Source organism: Cucurbita pepo, chromosome 5 (genome assembly GCF_057944985.1).
Source record: "Cucurbita pepo subsp. pepo isolate OVF chromosome 5, ASM5794498v1, whole genome shotgun sequence".
Lineage (NCBI taxonomy): Eukaryota > Viridiplantae > Streptophyta > Magnoliopsida > Cucurbitales > Cucurbitaceae > Cucurbita > Cucurbita pepo.
Genome location: NC_141802.1, coordinates 4505239 through 4524540, shown reverse-complemented (window position 1 = coordinate 4524540; position 19302 = coordinate 4505239). Strand labels below are relative to the sequence as shown.

The following is a 19302-nucleotide window of genomic DNA, read 5'->3' as shown; positions in this document are numbered from 1 at the left end:
TTAATTTTGATTTTGGGGTCTTTTTCTCTGCATCTTTTAAGGATGCTTTTCAATTATAATTTCATACATCCATTTCTTTAGCTAAATTACAATAAATAGAAAAATATTTTCCCACAACAATACACACTGCCAAATTAAAAATACAAACTTTAAGTATGACATCAAATCATAATTAAATAGTTTTCTTTTTAGAGAACCCATTTATTAGTAATTTAATTAAAAATATAGACTTAATTTTAGATTTATTAATTTATGTAAAAAATAAATTATACTTCCTATTTTTAGAAAAAGAGAAATTTTTGTTTTTTTTATATATTTTGATTAAAGCTTAAGGCTACATATAAAGTGTAGCTCACATGCAAGTGAGTGGATAAAAATAATAAATAAATAAATAAATAAGGAAAGAGAGAGAATTGTTTTTTTTTTTTTTTTTTTTCTTTCCATAAATTTTTTAAATATTTAATTTTGGGTCTCGAGAGACAGAGAATAGTTGCATTTTGTTTTTCAAGGTTGCCCATATCTTGTAAAGAAAATATAATTTTTCCATTAAAATAAAGAACCATATAATAAAATAAAATATATAGACACATTAATAACATAAATAATTTAATTCGTGTCACATTCTTATTTATGGGATAGAGGATATGTCGTTTTAGCTTAATATTTACATTTCCTATGTTTATACTCGCCTAAATATAACTATATAATTAATAAATGTCTAATAAAAAAAGAAATGGTCCATCATGGAAGAAATTAAAATCTTTAAAATTGATAAATTTATAAATAAATTGCACCACCAAAATGGGAGGACATTTACGTCATTTACTTAATTCAACAATAACAGAAAACGTGTGGTGTCTGAGGGTGTATGTGGACACACGTGTGAGAGAGAAAAAACACGAGACACGTGGCATCTACTTTTGCAGGCTGATTCATCACGGGTTTAAATTATTGTGGCCCCCACTCACCACTTCCGGTTTGATTTTCGTGTTGGATACTATTTGTATTTTGAGTTCAAATTTCAAATTTAAAATTTAGCTTTTTAATTTTAAATATCTACTTTAGTAACTTCTTAAATATTTAATAAAGTTGTGTGTATTTAATTATTTGATTCCCTGCGGCCAAAGTGGATCCCGATCATAAAATTTATGAAAAACTAAAACATATGGGCCGAGGACAAACAGTAGCAGCCCCAATGGACTTTCATTTTGTAGATAATCTTTTGTTGTCACTATTTTAAAAACATCATACGAAATTGTGTTCATTATAATTTGTTGCATATTTATATTAAATTTAAAAGTGTTAAAAAGGATATTTAGTATTAAATATATCATATTTTATTATAAGTAAATATCTACATGTTTGACTCTTTAGCATAGATATCTTTCCATATATTTTTTCTTTCCACTTATTACTCTTTTCTATGTCTTTGTAATTTATTTGATTATAAATAAGATAATTTTCACGCTATTTAGATGTGGTCGTTATAGCAAACATTCTCAAAAAGCTAAATTCTAATTAACAAACTTTAAAATATTAATTGAGATATGTAATTATACTTCCTAGCAATATAGGTTAAGAGAGACATTGAAAGTTAGGGGGTACATGATCTGGGTTGGGTTGAGGAATTTTTTTTTTCCAACCAAAAGTTCGGTTGGTTGGATTCGTAACCCAACCCAACCCAAAACTTTTTACAACCCAACCGTCGAGTTGGGTTCGGGTTGGGTTGTCAAAAAAAATTTTAAGTTTTATTTATCCACCGTTTATAATTATTTCGATACAATCGCATATAAAATATATTAAAAGTTCACAAATAAACACAAATCAATCTATAATTATTTAAAAAAAAATCAATAAAAAATAACGAGTGAAAATTGTAACATACTAACTAGTTCAACATTGTCATAAAACTAAAAACAACGAAATACCGACATTTCTTGAAAATTGGTTAAAATAACAAAAATAATATTAAGGATAGATCATTAAGTTAAATAAACAATAAATAAAAATAATTAGTTTAAAAGTATTGTATAACAAAAAAAAAATAAAAAATATATAAAAATATTTTAATTAAAATATGTTTATTTATATGTGATCTTATATAATCAAAAAATTAAAAAATATATAAATTGTGATATAATAACATTACAACAAATAGATAATAAATACATTAGAATTTAGAATATGCTTTAAAATTATATATATATATAATTTATGAATCTTCACGGTTTCCATCTAAATCATAATTAATAAACCTTTTGTATTATAATAAACTTTTATATTATATAATAAATAATATATTTAAATTATATACAGGTTTAAATCATAATTAATAAAACTTTCTATTATATAATAAATAATATAATTAAATTAAATGTTGTATAGTAGAATTTAGAATTTAAATATTTAAAATTATATAATATATATATATATATATATATATATAATTTATGAACCTTCAACACGTTTGTATTATATAATAAATAATATATATAAATTAAATGTATGTACATTGGAATATGCTTTAAAATTATATACATATATAATTTATAAACATTCCTATAAATCTTAATTAATAAACTTTTGTATTATAATTAATAAACTTTTGTATTATATAATAAATAGTATATTTAAATTAAATGTATGTATAAATCATAATTAATCAAATTTTGTATTATATAATAAATAATATATTTAAATTAAATGTATGTATATTAAAATGTAAAATATATTTTAAAATTATATATATATAATTTAGGAATATTCAACCTTGTTTCAGTATAAAACATAATTAATAAACATTGGTATTATAATAAATTTAATCTTTGTATCCTAATAAACATTTGTATTATATAATAAATTAATATTTAAATAAATTTATATAAATCCTAATTAATAAACCTTTTTATTATATAAAAAATGATATATACCTTTGTATTATATAATAAAAATTATAATTAATAAACGTTTGTATTATATAAGAAACGATATAATAAACCTTTGTATTATATAAGAAATTATATAAGAAATCTTTGTATTATATAAGAAATTATATAAGAAATCTTTGTATTATATAAGAAATGATATATACGTTTCTATTATATAATAAATAATATATTTAAATTAAATGTAGGTATAAATCATAATTAATAAATTTTTATATTATATAATAAATAATATATTTAAATTAAATGTAGGTGTATATTAGAATATGCTTTAAAATTATATATATATATATATATATATATATATATATATATATATATATATATAATTTATAAACATTCGGTTTCGTATAAATTATAATTAATAAACTTTTGTATTATATAAGAAATGATATATACAGTTTTGTATAAATTATAATTAATAAACTTTTGTATTATATAAAAAAATGATATATACCTTTGTATTATATAATAAAAATCATAATTAATAATAAATCATAATTAATAAACATTTGTATTATATAAGAAATGATATATACCTTTGTATTATATAATAAAATAATTAATAATAAATGATATATACAGTTTTGTATAAATTATAATTAATAAATCTTTGTATTATATAAAAAATGATATATACCTTTGTATTATATAATAAATGTCATAATTAATAATAAATTATAATTAACAAACCTTTGTATTATATAAGAAATATACATACCTTCTGTATTATATAATAAAAAAATTAATAATAAATCATAATTAATAAACCTTTGTATTATATAAGAAATGATATATACATTTGTATTATATAATAAAAATCATAATTAATAAACGTTTGTATTATATAATAAGTAATATATTTAAATTAAAATTAAAAAAATATGCATTTGTTTAGCGTCCAACTCGAACATTAAAGTTTTTAAATTGGTAAGTACCACTTTAACAAATCCATTAATATGAAAAAGTTCTTGATATACTATATATATTTTATTTGGATTTGGTCAACCCGAAGGTTTTACCCACGAACTCGAAACCGAACTGATTCCGTTCGGGTTTAGAAAAATGAACAAAATCCTACCTGAAATGCTAATCCAATCCAACTCAACTTCGAGTTGGGTTGGTCCGAGTTGTCGGGTTGAATGCACCCCTATTGAAAATAAAAATTAAGCTATATTTAAATTATAATTATCTTTTATATTTTGTTTTGATGCTAAAATTTTATTAAACAAACGGCTCTATATTTTTTATCGCATGTTATATTATATATAATAAAATTAATTTTAACTAAAAAAAATTAAAAATGAAAAAAACAACGTTTTTTTTATGAGAAATGGTTAACCAAATAGTTTTTTAGATCTTTAAAAGATAAAAAATGAAAAATAGAAAATACAAAAAAAAAAAGAAATGATAACATTATTATATGTTCGTAAATATTTCAGATCACCATCGTCAATGAAATTTATTTATTTATTTATTTATAACATATTTATTTAGGAACAAAAAAAATCAAATATTTTAAATGCAATAAAAAACAATTCAGTCGGTGTTGTCTTTATACAGGTTTAATGGCCTTCAAAATGAACGTACCTTTTATTATTATAATAATAATAATATTATTATTATTACTCTAATTTATAAATTTTGTATTTTAAAACGTATTTAAATTTTAATTATTCTCTGCTATATCTCTACATTACATATTCGATTAAGATAATCTGACCAATTTTTTTAAATATATTAATTTATTAGTTTTTCTAAAAACTGGGATAGGATTGCTTTCCACGTCCCCATAATTCGTGCCAGGGTGGACCAAGATTTGTAATTGGATAACTCTTGCCAGCTCATTTTTCCCAGATTGCTTGCCATAAATGTGAACCAATATTCTTTTTTTTATTATAGTTTTATTTGTTTGTTAATTAATGCTACTAAGTGTACCATAAATAAAATTTAGGGTATATTTTCCTCATCGTCTTTTATATATATATATATATATATGTTATCTTCTTTAAAAAAATTTACGTTACACTCCATTAAAAAAGAAATTAATAGAATAAAAAATAAAAATAACTTATTATCAATTTCATTCTCATTTCTTATATAATAAAAGAATGTTATAAATGATAATTTAAATTATTAGTTAACGTAATGAAATAATGAAGAAGGATGTGACAATTGATTGTTTAAACAAATTAAATTTTGAGTGAAATACGATTATCTATAAAGAAAACTTCAGTCAAAGGAATCGCCGCCGTCCGTCTCAGCTTGCGGATAGTGGTTCGCTGCGGCGGCTCAATCTAACGGTCACCGGAGAATCGAAATCTATCGGCTTGACCGGCGGGAAAAAGCATGGATCTACAAACAGGGCAAGTAATCCGAAACTCATCAATCCACGTATCCAAACAGTCCCGATGGAAGACATGGCAGCAATTAGAGAGCTCTCTCATCGTCTCCGATCTCTCCATTTCACACAAACAGATCGTACACTTTCGATTCTCTTCATCCACCTTATTTTCCGGCGACCCCCTCCCCTGTTTTTCAACAAAATCCCCATACTCGATGATCGGAAGGCTGGTCTTGATCCTGGCCTGTAAATCCACGGCCGGGACAGTGACCAGCGAGGGGTAGGGGCCCTCGGTGAGCAACACGTAGCTTGTAGGGCGCTCGAAGGGAGAGTCAGCGACGAGCTCCGGTGAGGGCTTGATGAGGCCGAAATGAGCAGCGAGAAGCTTGAATTGGAGGAGGATTCTGGTGAAGAGATGGAGGATTTGAGAGCTTCTTTGGCCGTTAATGGCGAAATGGAGGAACCCCATGAGGTTTTTATGGATCAAAACGAAGGAAAATCCCCAAAATGCTCTGTTTTTTTATGACCGAATTGGAGTTTTAAAGGGGAAAATTTGGATATGCCGGCCGGTGATTTCGTATAAAATATATAGCTCCCCTTACCAACCCACAACAAAAATAATATAAATCTTTAGAATTGATTATGTACCATATGGAATGGACAAGGCAGCTGGATCCTAATAAACCTTCTTACAATAATAATGATTCAATCTCAGTTATGTTAATCGCTAATATATATGGTTTACTTTAGTATGTTATTTATTGCCGTTAATCCGTACTGTTTTAAACGCATCTATTAGGGAGAGATTTTTATACACTTATAACCAATGTTCTGTTATCTTCTCTAACGCTCTCATAATTCACCCCTCTTAGAGCCTCAGTGTCTTCGCTGGCATACTGCCCGGTGTCTGGCTCCGATGCCATTTGTAACAGCTCAAGTCCACCACTAACAAATATTGTCCACTTTTGATCGCATCCCTGTCAACCAATAATAAATGCTAGTGAGAGATTTTCATACCCATAAAAGGAATGCTCTATTTCTCTCTCCAACCAATCGTGACTTCCTCTTTAAACATTATTTCAGGTATCACATGAAATTTGGGATGTCATCGTTCTTCTTGCCTCCTAATGGAGTGCAAGTTCTAAGGAATTAATGACTCTTCCCCTTTCTTTATAGCCCCTCTCCCCTTTACAAAACCATAGGAGTAGATATATGATTTTTTTTTGTTCATTAAGAAAATTGGGTTTGTCAAGTAAATCTTAGTTTAGACCATACATCAACGTTTGCACGAATACCAAAAAAAAGTAATTTTAGCATATTCATTTTCAAACACGGTTATTTTCAGCTAGTCAATCAATAACTAGCCCAAGTTCAAGTCGATAATGTTGAGTTTTAGTGGTGGAGACATGTGTTTTGGTGCAAACGAGTGTCTTCTTTTGAGAATGAGATTCCAAAGACAATGTCAAGTGGCACCATGAGTTGAAGGTTGCATCATAGGGTTGGAATTCAACAAAAGTAACTTAGCATGGACATGAAAGGGATCGTGTCGCACTAGTGTCAAAATGAATCATGAATGGATAACTGAGAACTCCCAATTCTTAATGGGCATCTTTGAGCGAGCAACAAAAATAAATAAACATCCTAATGCTTGCCTGCAATAGGAACTGTTTGCATAGTTATGATTTTGGTAAGCATTACTAATCCTCGTTGTGTCTTGATAAGTGCTGAAACCATCTAAACTACAATCGAGAGAAGGCCATTTTAGCCCTGAAACCATCTAAACTACAATCGAGTGAAGGCCATTTTGGCCCAACAAAAAGACAAACTCATTCTAATGAAGCTTAAATCGAGTCGTGTGATTGGAAACTGAGATGCAACATTTTTGGAAGGACCTAAATTTTAAGTCATGGTTGATTTTTAAAATATTGCTTGATTTTTAAAATCCATGTTCTGTAATATTTTTTTCTTTTTTGAATTTTTAAACCCTATAAAAGTACAGAATTTGACATATTTCAAAACAATAATAAGAATAATTTCCTTATATATCAGTTTTTTTATTGGGTTAATTGAATCAATTTTCCATTTTAAAAGGCGAAACCAAATCATTGCTGCGATCCCACACTCACTGCGCCTCCAAGAAAGCCAAAAAGCCCCGGCGGCCGTCCTCATTTCTCCTCTGCCACTCAGTTTTAGCGATCCCCTTTTGCCTATGCACCTCCTTTTCTCTGAGTATATCAGCATTTTACGAAGGTTTCTCTCCCTTTCTCTCTCAGATTCTTGTTGGGTGTTTTTTTTAATAGTTTTTTCCCCATTTATTTTAATCCTGTGGAATCGATCTGATTTCGTTGACGCTTGAGCTTCTGGGAATCCTGCGAATATTCGTTTATTGCCCCTTCTGGATAAGCGTATTGGGTATTTCCTTTTTTTGCTATTTCCTTTCTGGGTTTTCGATTTTGCTCATCTCTAGATGGGGTTTCGTAGTTTTCATGGATTACATTGATTGCAATATTGATTTGATCGACAAATAGTGTTAGGTTTTGTGCGTTGAGTTTCTGTGTTGTTATCTTTGTTACGGTATATGTGTTCTTGTTCCTTGAATCTCTGATTGAGTTGCTCTTGTTCTTTTTTTTTTTTTTTTTGGTTGCTGAGCATTACTCTCTCTGTTTGCTTGCTGAATGAAGGTCTGCCTCTGAAATAACGAGCTTATGTAGTTCTTTCTGGGTTTGGAAATTTTTTTTAGCTGCTACATTTTTTTATTTTAATTCTCTTTCAAGAATGATATTCTTTATAATAATTGAAGAATTTGTTGTACAAACTATAATTGTTCTTTGAGGAATCTATTGAAGGTGGGGGAACTAGATACTTAATATTGAACTTCAATTTTTGTTGAGTAGTTCAATTTCACCCAGTAGTTTTGTACTTGTATCATTTGTGGGAGATAATGATCATTATATTAGAACAGTTGTTAATATGGATTTCTACCGTAAATTTATTGATTCTCCAGTCGTATATCTCTTGCTGTTTTACTATTGTTATGCTGTTCATGACAGAAAACCGATTACTTTTGCTCCACCCTTCCTTTCTACCTAGAATTGTGAGCTACTGAGTGAGGGATCATGCAAGGCTTGCTGTGTTTCGCTTTGCGTTGTCATTATATGCTTGTCTTTATCTACTTTTTCCTTATTCTACAGCTCACATGTATTCTACCTCTCCAGTTGTCTTTGTCCGCTTTTATGCTGTGTTTTTGTCAAGTCATTAGTCTTAGCACTGTGGTTGGGAAGGGGTTCAGATATAAACAAGAGTTCTCGTTGACTAATGATATGTAACGCATGACTCTATTTGAAACTGCAAAGTTTGATGAGGATGTTGACAGCTATCTTGCCAATTTACTGTCATGACTTTGCCTGAAATAAAGATATAGTGTAAGATAAAAGTGATGCATGGTGCTGTAACTGACATTAAAGCTCTTTAAATATTGCTTGGTTCATCCATTTTTGTAGGAGTTATTCACTGTCATGATTTCAGGAAGGAAATTTTTTATGTTAGAACTTTTGATGATCCATAGTATGAGAAAGTTAATGTTCGGTGAAATTAGTCGAGTTTCGCACGAACTAGCGTAGACACTTATCGATATAAAAAAAAGTTTTTCTTGTGGTAACTAGATTCATGAATTTATACTTCCACTGATCAAAGTACTTTGCATATACCTATTCAATATCCTTACGAGAACTTATTTGTATCAAAGTGTTCCTGCAGTTGAATCCATTTTGAACAAATAAAAGCAAACATCCTATTTGATATATATGATATTTAGTACTAAATTATAGTTTACCATATATATCATATTTGATATTTTATTATAAGTCAAATATCTAAATGATAGTTTACCATATACATCATATTTTATATTTTATTATAAGTCAAATATCTAAATGATAGTTTTTACCATATATATCATATTTGATATTTTATTATAAGTCAAATATCTAGATATTTGCCTTCTTACCATAAGTATCTTTACCTTTGTTGTTATTTTCATTTATTACTCTTTTCATATCTATGTAATTTATTTGATTATAAATAGATAACTTTCACACCATTTAGGTGTGGTGGATTAAGTAAACATTCTTAGTTTCAGCTAGCTTTCAAAGTTGCGAGCGTATCGTCGTGTTAAAAATTTCGTCTTAAATCTTCTTGTTGCAGTATGAATACTAATTCAGCATCAAACCTTACTTGAACATGATATGTTCTATAGGTCGTACAATTGTGTCCTCGAGTTCTAAGAACACTAATTCATCGTACTAAAACAAACTGAGACGTTTATGCCTTTGCTTTTGTGTTGTTCTTATCGTTTAAACATCTTTTCTTCCTGAAACTCAGATGGAAGTGCAAAATCATGATCATGGTCACATGATTGAAGTAAGTGGAGATGTGCAAGCAGTAGGGCCTAGCATTGTGGGAAGTAAAATTTGTGGGGAGGCACCTTCCTGTGGATTTAAAGATGCAAAAAACAGTTCGATTGATATGAGGGAGCGAAATGCATCGATGCGGAAGCTTTTCATAGCAGCTGTTTGCTGCATCGTTTTTATGAGTATAGAAGTAGTGGGAGGTATTAAAGCAAACAGTCTTGCAATATTGACTGATGCTGCTCATTTGTTGTCGGATGTTGCTGCTTTTGCCATTTCCTTGTTCTCTCTCTGGGCCTCCGGTTGGGAGGCAACTCCGCGCCAGTCATATGGGTTCTTCCGGATTGAAATACTTGGTGCCCTCGTTTCCATTCAGATGATCTGGCTTCTTGCTGGGATTCTTGTTTATGAAGCCATTGTCCGCCTTATCAATGGTCCGGGAGAAGTCAAGGGGCTGCTCATGTTTGCTGTTTCTGCATTTGGGTTGGTTGTTAACATAGCTATGGCTCTGCTGCTCGGTCACGAACATGGTCATGCTCATTCTCATGGTCACAGTCATGGACATGGTGATCACGACCACGGTCATGGCAGCCACGAACATGGTCATGAAGATCATAGGCATCACCATGGGATTAGTGTTACCGCACACCACCACCACCCCCACCCCCACCACGAAGAAGAGGGAGCTGCCGGCGATAGTGTTAAGCATCACCATCATCACGCACATGAGGAATCAGTAACTACACCCTTACTTGAAAGCCATTCACAAAAGGTTACCAAGACACAGAAAAGAGAACGAAACATAAACGTCCAGGGGGCTTACCTTCACGTACTCGGAGATTCCATCCAAAGCATCGGAGTGATGATTGGCGGGGCAATCATATGGTATAAACCCGAATACAAGATTCTTGATCTGATATGCACTCTCATTTTCTCTGTAATTGTGCTATACACAACAATTCAAATGCTCCGAAACATCCTCGAGGTTCTAATGGAGAGTACACCGCGAGAGATTGATGCGACGAAGCTCGAGAAGGGTCTATGTGAGATGGAGGAGGTAGTTGCAGTTCATGAACTGCACATCTGGGCGATAACGGTTGGAAAGGTTCTATTGGCATGCCATGTTATAATAAAGCCAGAGGCAAATGCAGATATGGTATTGGACAATGTTATAGAGTATATCAAAAGAGAGTACAACATCAGCCATGTCACCATTCAGATAGAGCGCCAGTAGATTTTCGGATTCAATCAATGAATGTTTATTTGTAGGTTTGGTTTAAAAGGAAAGATGCTTTTGAATTCCCCAGAATTTAACGTCTTCATTTTTCTTCTTAGATCTCATTTAAAAGTGCTTTCAACGATCTAAAAAACAAATAGGTCGATAATTAAATTAGCATTGTTTTAATTTCAAAATCAATAAACTTTTCTGAAGGGCATCTTCTAGTTAATGTTAATATTGTAGTATTCAAAACACCTAATCATGCGACTTTCAATCAATAAACTATTTCCCTACTGATACCTTTTTACAATTCTGATTTTGAATGACGTGTTCGAGAAAAAATCAAGCATGAGTGATGACTTTAAAAGTTAAGGTAATTGTACTTTGTCTCAATAGTTTCGATTAAGATAATTTTGATCTGAGTTAGAATCAGCTAACCAAAAGGTACCTTCCATTGATGTAGGTTTTCATGATTGTACTAAGGCTGAAACATAATCTATCCCTGTAAAATTTTTGGAGCATCTCATGTAATCATAGATGCAAACATTGACCCGATGAGAGAGAAGCTGTAATTGCTGGTCCTACTCCTATCATGTGCCTCCCTTAGTCGCAGGCTTTTGCACTATCGATAGTGACCTTGTTTCTTACCTACTTTAAATATGATATCCTAATCTTTAAGGAATCATCTCAAAATTGCTATCAGTGTAGCTTTCAAGGTACTTTCACATCGTTCTACCCACTCATCTATTTACTTTATCCGACCAATAGAATCATATCAGCTTGGTAGAGAAGTTAACTGAGAAGGAATGAGAGATTAATTGAGTTGACATGTTTGTAAACAGGTAAATGATACCAATATTATCTATGGGGTCTCAAATAAAAAGTACTTCTCCTTGCGAAAGATTCAAGATCTGGAAAACAAATATCAAATGGGGAATCTCAGAAAAATTGTAGGTTGCTAAAGATACCTCAAACTCGTAATCTCTCAGGCAAAACCTTTCCTTCAGTGTGGTGTCTTAAACAGGGCACTACTGACGATGCTAGTAGCCTCAATATAGCGCTCCATGCACCTGGAGATGCAACTGCTTTCACTCCCACTTAGGCTTGACCCTGGCTTTGTGATACACTTGTCAAAACACTTTACTCTTAAGGTCTGCAAAAAAGTGCAATTGGCAACTCCAAATTGTTGGAAAGTTCATTTCATTAATCGCAACTAAATTCAAGAACCATGATGCTGCTACAAGGAACATACGCAGTGCAGGAAATATAAATGAAAATTTTTTAATTGTGAGAAAAAGAAAAAAAAAATCAAATACCTAATTTGAATCCGGCTTTTAGATCTTTTATCAAGATACAAAACTATAACCAAGTTTGATATTACAAAGAGCACACAAGGTGCAAACTGCAAAAGAACCGGCAAACACAACACCACAGATCCATAGGTATGCTCCCAAAAACCCTTGACAACTGAAAATCTTACAGGAATGAAAATTCTACTGAACTCAGTATTTTCAATGTCCTACCCTCCTGAGATATATTGTAATTCCATACTAATTTTTACAGCAAAAGATATGATGAAAATATCAAAGATATCACAAAATTGTTGAAATTTCATAAATTTCTTAATAAACATCCCAGAAAACTTATTTAAGTCATAAACAATCATTTTAAACATTTATAACATTAACATATACATTAATATGAAAATAGATAGTAAAATAATGTATCTAAAAATATATATAAAATTTTGATTAATTAATTAATTTATAGTCATGTCAACACACAAATACATCATTTAACAATAACAAGATATCTTTTTGGGAGTAGACAATCATTAATATGTTATTGATAATTGTATAAGAAAAACAATGAAGGAGACATTTGAGACAAAGATTTTTAATATGATTTGGGTATGGATTTGTGACCCTAAATTCTTGGCCTAGCCCTAAAACTCACACTATACCGTTTTAAAGTGTGATAAATCAAGGTATATGTTGTAATCGAGAGAGAAGAAAAGCAACAAAGTGTCATGAATATAAGCAAAATATCACGGATATCAGATAAAATATCAGAAAAATATCTGTAAAATATCAATAAAATATCAACAAATATCGACAATATCATTGATGTTTTGGAAAAATGACTCTCCCCTTTATATGGTTTTCAAAAATTCAACTTTACCGATATTTCGGTCAATATCAACAGTATTTTCATCCTATGAGTGAGCATGATAAGAAGAAGATGGTGTATCTCAATCATAGTGGCCTAGACTATAAAGTCACGGAATCATAGCATTAACCCCGTTATTATTCTACAGCCATCCTTTTCTTTTCCTTATCTTCCCTTCGTAGTTTCAATTGAACACAGCAAAAAAATTTGTGCAGGTTGCCATTATTCCAAAAATGCAATTTTCCCATTTCCGAGATAACTGCTAGCCCAAAGAGCCTCATTTTCTTTTAAATCTCCTTAAGTGAAGTACATCGGATCTAAAAAGAGAAAGAATACATAGGGGCACTAGACAACATCAATTGACCAACCACCGTAAGATGCTTTCCTTTACATACGGCAATTGGAAATGTTCTTTTTAATCGGTTCCTCCAAGAGGCATATGGGGTACTGAAGTCTGCAGGGATGACTGGCCCCTTCTGTGCCTCTTGATGTGCCTTGTCTAATAGCAAGCTGTTGCAACTCCAGATGACATGAATACATATTCCTTATCTAATAGCTAAATGTTGCACCTCCAGATGACACATATAGATGGCCACAATCACAACTTTCCTCGCATCAAACTTAAGGGTTGGTAATAATGTGAAGAATATAGAGGATATCATCAGTTGATTTATCATTCTAGGGGCAAGCAAGGTTCAACCACTATGATCAACCCTTTTCAGGGTTCTGGTAGGGGCCTAAATTGTTTGTCAAAATATCTAGAAATGATTTCTAATCTTTCGTTCCACATGCACAAACACTTTCCAGCGTGTTGATCTTGAAGAAATTCTGAATCACAAAGAAAATCCCTTCTAGCCCTTCCTGTTAACCTAAACAGGAACAATAAGATTCTTCACTCTCCAATTTCTCAAGACCTCTTCACAAAAGTCGCTATCTTATTAGAGAACTTTTTGATCCAAGTAAAACCATCGTTTGTACTGATCTTATAAAAACTTACAGTAAGAGTAAATTAAAGAACGTGTCCTCTACCACACACCAATAATAGTTTCATGCTAAGGCACTAATTATAAGGTTAAAGAAATTTATTTCAGAAAGTTTGCTCCTCCTACTAGTACTAGCCACTCCCCTTCCGCGTCAAAAACAACGGGCAGAAAAACTATTCTGTCAATAAATCCTACAAAACAAGTTAGACAACAAAACTACAAGATAGTTGCTAACTTATAATCACCAAACCGAAAAAGAAAGTCTAGAAACAGAGAGCAAGATCAAGTACTTTATTTCCATTGCACTCAAATCACTAAAGAAACTCTAAATGGATTGAACATTTCTACATCTTCAATTAGCAAATTTAAAAAATGAGGATATAAAAAACAAGTTCGAACTATAACTGAGAAATGCGCATGTAAAGGATTCCATTTAATGTTGCGAAAGAATACTCCAAAATCTGTAGTCTCAACAATTCGCATTGATTAATTCTTGCATCCCATCTTCAAAAGCCAGCTCCTAGCGCTACCCAAGCTTTAGACCCAGAAATTCCGAATTCATTTCTACTATCACATAACACATAAAAGTGAAACGCATTCATCAAACCGAATACTCTAAGAAATCCAGATATACGTACATCCGCACATACATATCGGTAACTCGACCAACAAGTTTAGTAGAAAAGAAACAAGTAGGGGAGAATTGAACCTCAAGAAACTCCTCTGCGTAGGCCTGGGCTAGCTGAGTCTTGAGCTGATCCCTGAATTCATTGGCAGAAAATTGGGAAGAATCGCTTGATGGTGCCGAAAATGAATCCATTTGTTCGGTGGTTGCAAAACCCTATAAACCACTGCCTATTTGTAGTTTGGTTGCGCCCCAGAGCTGATTTTGTTTTCGAGGGAGGCGACGGCGACACAATTAGGGCGCGTAGGGTGTGGTTCAATTTTATCCCGCCGTTAGAATAGTTTATTATTTTATTTATTTATTTATTTATTACTATTTTCATTCTTAAATTTAAATTTAAATTTAGTTTTTATTTAATCTACTGGATTGATTTTAATTTTTAATTAATCTATAAATTTTGAATTTTGATAATATATAGAGTTGAAAAGAATTTATTAATTTTTATTTTTTATAACTAAAGGACTCGACCAAACCTATACCAATTTTCTTTTAACCGAGAACGAAATCAGGATCAAACCAATAAAAATCATCTTTTTCACATATAGGATTAACAAAATTGAGCTATTTTTTTTTTTTTGGTAGGTGATTTAAATTTAAGGATAAATCTTTTAAATAGGGTGAAAATGATAAGGAAGTGAACAACAGAGAAAGCACAAATGAAAGTCTCTACAAGATGAAAATCGAGCTTTATAAAGATCAGATGAAGCTTGTCCACAAAAGTCAACGAGAGTCAATTATAATTCAACTAAATCATGTGATAATCATTATGTGACACTACCACTTGTCACAATCGCACTTTTGATGCCAGCGGACTTGTGAATGTGCGACATTTAGTTTCCAACGACAAGTAAGCTAAGCTAATTCGTTCTTACGTCGCCTACGGCCAAGCGACATATGCTCGAGCCTCTAGCATCGATTTAAGAAGAAAGTTTTAGAAAATGAGGGCATAGAGAAATTTTTGAAAGAGTCATTATATATGCAAGCAAGAGAGTAACAACAACGGCTCACACTATATAATTATTGGCAGAGAGAAGTTGACAAAGGCGCCATTCTTTACCATTATTCTTTATTTTAGTACTAAAATAGAATTAAAAAATTCGTTAATTAGTTAATTAAAATGAGTATCTTAAATAGCTCCAACATTCCCATTTTCATGATTCTTTCGCGATCAAATCTTTTTATTATTTATTATTACCACGTTATGTGAATTAACGAAAAAAACTTAAAAATCATAAAAACTCTAAAATTAAGTATATTTTATTGAGAGCAATTTTATGTTTGACGACCTCCTATAAATTTTATAGGAATGAACGCTAGGGAAGATAAAACATGTTAGAAACACTCCTCAGTTTATGGGGAGGAAGAGGTAAATTTGAGGTTCAAAATTTTATTGTTAAGGTTAAATTAAAATAAAAAAAGAGAGAGATAAATTAAAAAAATAAATAAATACTAAAATATATAAAGTGTGTATCTGATTGCAATCATTGTAAATAATCAATTAATTTAGGAAGAAGAAAGCATCATTAATGATTAGTCATTGTTTAATTTTGTCTTTGGTTAAATAAAGTTGCAAAAAGAGGCAAGGACAAACCTGTATGAGAAAATGAAGTTCACTAACTTTATAACAAAAAAAAAAAAAAGAATAATAATAATAACGAAACCAATTAGAAAGTTGAGACATTCAATTTTCTTTTTATCGTACCAACTACTTATTTTTGGTAGCTCATCAGCCCATCAATAGTACTCTTAATTACAAGTATATATTCAATTGAATAATCTGAAATGACCCAACCCAAACTACAACGATTAGATTGGATTGAATTAGTGTTTCGAGTTAATTTTCTGAACCCAAATAGATTCAGTTTGGATTTCGAGTTTATGGATTAATTATCTTTATCATAATTCAAAGATTTGATACGTGAAGAATGAGCACTTTTTTAAAATAAAAAAAAAATAAAAAAATTTAAAAGTGGTGTATTGAGGTAGTTTCTATAATTTTTTTGTCTATTTTTTTTAATATATTATATTAAAGATAAAATTATAAGTTTAGTTGATAAATTTTTAGAGGTGCGTTTGCTTAGTTAAAAGGTACCTAATAAGACATTTAACGTCCAATTTGTTGTATAATAAATTTTTGAACTTTAATAGTATATAATAAATTCATAAAATTTAAAATTGGTGTCAAATAGCCAAATAATATATTATATGTAAAATTATAAATGAAACTAAATTTTATATCTAAACAATACCGTAACTCGTCAATATTATATTTAATAAATATATTAAAAAAATCTAAATTAAAACACAAACATTATAAAAATTCATCCGACACAAAATTAAAAGTTTAATTATTATTTTTTAAAAAAATTAGAAATTAAATAGACACATATTTTCCAAAATATATATTTATATATATATATATTGTACAAATAAATTATGAGAAAGTGCTTTAAAAAAAATAAAATAAAAAATAATAGTGTGGAAGATATTTTGGTGAGATGAAAATAAAAAAATTGGGCCCACGTGATGAAAGTTGTCACTAGAAGAAATGTGGAGAATATGATCAGTTCCCACATCGAATTTCTTCATCTTCAGTTTGCCATATCCATCTTTTTCTCCCTCTCTTTTTATTTAATTATTTAATTATTTAATTTTCGAATAACTTTAATTAAATGCTTTAATTTTTTTTTATTAATATAAATAATTTTAAAGCTCATAACGACATTGTAGTTGAATAAAAAAGCTGATTCACAATAATAGTCAAAAGATTTAAATGCAATAATTTAATTCTATATTATATTAACTAAAGCCAATAATAATAATAATAATAATAATAAATTACTCACCAAATTGTTTCAAAAGACATATTATGCAATCGTCTTATTTTATTTATTTATTTATTTATTTATTCCACTTTGATTTTTATATTAAAAATAAAATAAGCATAAATATAGGGAAATAGAATGAGATTCTATTTTCAAATTAGGTGAATTGAGGGGTGGAATATTCTATTCCAAATTGATTCCTTTATTCTCAAAACAGAATACAAAGAATTTTGGTGAAGCATTTATTAGTGTTGGATTCCAAAATACCATTAATTTTAATGTATTTCATTCAACCATACAACTAATTTAATGCCCTTCTTTATTAGGGTTTTCAAGGAAAGTGAAGGTTCACACTAATGGATAACCACCGCCCTTCGAGATGGCTTACTATAACCGAATCTCGAGATAACAACGTTCATAGTATTCCATATAAGCATTCGTGACTTTGCAAAAGCTTCGAACCGATCAATTTTGAGATTGGTGGTTTAAATCTTCACTCGATATATATCTTCGAGTTCTTCCTATTTGACCTGGGTTGAAGAAAGCTTTAACAAGCCTTGGAGGACTGAACCCACATATGTGGCAAAATACGAGAAGAACCAAGATTGGATATAGCTGGTTTTTCGTGAAATCTATTTCAGTTGAGCGTATGATGTCGATGACCCAAGGTAGAGCACTCAATGGACTAAGGTGGTCTGTGATGCATTGTATGTCTCATAATAGGTCCCATTCTTCTAGCCTTTTTTTGGGAGTTGATGACTATTCATAGCTATTAATAACTTGACACCAAAGAAGAGTTTGACCCAATGCTTTATATATGGCTAAAACTACGACTGTGTGTCGATCCATTCACCAAGTGTCTTGAAATCAAACTGTTCGAGAAGTTATCAGCTAACTTTTTTAGTCAAGTCTACGCATAATAATTTTATCTTTTTCATTTTAAATAAACGTGAGACTATGTTTGATTGATTCAAAAAAAAGAAAATGAAAAAAATATTCTTCTCTATCTCTTTTTTTTTTTTTTTTCATTTTTAATCAACGTGAGACGATGTTTAATCGATTCAAAAAAAAAAATGAAAAAGTATTCTTCTCGATCTCGATAAACACGCCACCAAACACAATAAGAAAAAAATAATAATAATGAGGGGAAAATGTCTTATATTTCTTAAAAAAAAAAAAAAAAAATGTTCATAAAACGATAATGTCTTTACACGTTGGAGCATGGTGCAACAGACTTTGGCTTTAGCTTTATACTTGTCTATGTTTTTTCTTTTCAATATTAACCCTTTTGGATTTGACATTATTGTTCTTCCTATTTTAACCCTCTAAATCAAAGTTCAAAACTTACCCTTTCAAGCTAGGGTTTTTATGCTTTCTTTCCTCCATGAAGAAAACCATTCAGGGGTAGTAAGGGTATTAGAAAGATTGACGGCTCGAAAAAATCGAGTAACTCAATCGAATCTACCTAGTATAGGTTGGTTCGACTCTCCAATCTATAGCCATAAATTATAGGTTGATTAAGCTTTACTCATCTTTAAATTAGGTTTACTATTCTCTTCCTCATGTCACACTCTACCTCTCACTAATCACCCGTTCTCTAGCTTTCTCTCTTACCCAGCTCGATATCGATATCGAAAGCTCTCACTCGTGCCTTCATGTTTCTCTATTTATCATTTTCTCTCTCATCTGATACCAACATTAAGAAAGAACATGAAATTGAACCATT

The 19302-nt window shown here is 30.3% G+C and overlaps 3 protein-coding genes across 5 annotated transcripts; 1 reads left to right on the top strand and 2 right to left on the bottom strand.

Moving 5' to 3' along the window:
- Positions 1-5242: 5242 nt before the first annotated feature.
- On the bottom strand, positions 5243-5758 carry LOC111795031 (RING-H2 finger protein ATL2). The gene has a single exon (XM_023677255.2). It carries the CDS (start codon positions 5756-5758, stop codon positions 5243-5245), a length of 516 nt encoding a protein of 171 aa, XP_023533023.2.
- A 1604-nt stretch (positions 5759-7362) lies between these two features.
- On the top strand, positions 7363-11029 carry LOC111795988 (metal tolerance protein 1-like). Of its 3 annotated transcripts, none has more exons than XM_023678658.2 (2): positions 7363-7539; positions 9670-11029. In XM_023678658.2, exon 2 carries the CDS (start codon positions 9670-9672, stop codon positions 10927-10929), a length of 1260 nt encoding a protein of 419 aa, XP_023534426.1. In that variant the 5' UTR covers positions 7363-7539; the 3' UTR covers positions 10930-11029. The 3 variants fall into 3 exon arrangements, with proteins under 3 accessions (XP_023534426.1, XP_023534428.1, XP_023534427.1); XM_023678660.2 differs by lacking the exon at positions 7363-7539 and adding an exon at positions 7553-7701; XM_023678659.2 differs by lacking the exon at positions 7363-7539 and adding an exon at positions 7718-7863.
- Positions 11030-11711: 682 nt separating this feature from the next.
- Positions 11712-14997, bottom strand: LOC111796045 (mitochondrial import inner membrane translocase subunit Tim13). The gene is made up of 2 exons (XM_023678738.2): positions 14776-14997; positions 11712-12067 (listed from the first exon to the last, which is right to left on the bottom strand). The coding sequence occupies exons 1-2, from the start codon at positions 14884-14886 to the stop codon at positions 11918-11920; spliced, it is 261 nt and encodes an 86-aa protein (XP_023534506.2). The 5' UTR covers positions 14887-14997; the 3' UTR covers positions 11712-11917.
- Positions 14998-19302: the final 4305 nt, after the last annotated feature.

What these genes read in the sequence shown, in the direction of transcription:
- LOC111795988 (XM_023678658.2), top strand. Translation starts at nt 9,670, where the DNA reads ATGGAAGTGCAAAATCATGATCATGGTCACATGATTGAAGTAAGTGGA.
- LOC111795031 (XM_023677255.2), bottom strand. Translation starts at nt 5,758, where the DNA reads ATGGGGTTCCTCCATTTCGCCATTAACGGCCAAAGAAGCTCTCAAATC.
- LOC111796045 (XM_023678738.2), bottom strand. Translation starts at nt 14,886, where the DNA reads ATGGATTCATTTTCGGCACCATCAAGCGATTCTTCCCAATTTTCTGCC. An exon ending in ACGCAGAGGAGTTTCTTGAG is followed by an intron (nt 12,068 to 14,775) that starts GTTCAATTCTCC and finishes ACTTTTTTGCAG; the next exon opens with ACCTTAAGAGTAAAGTGTTT.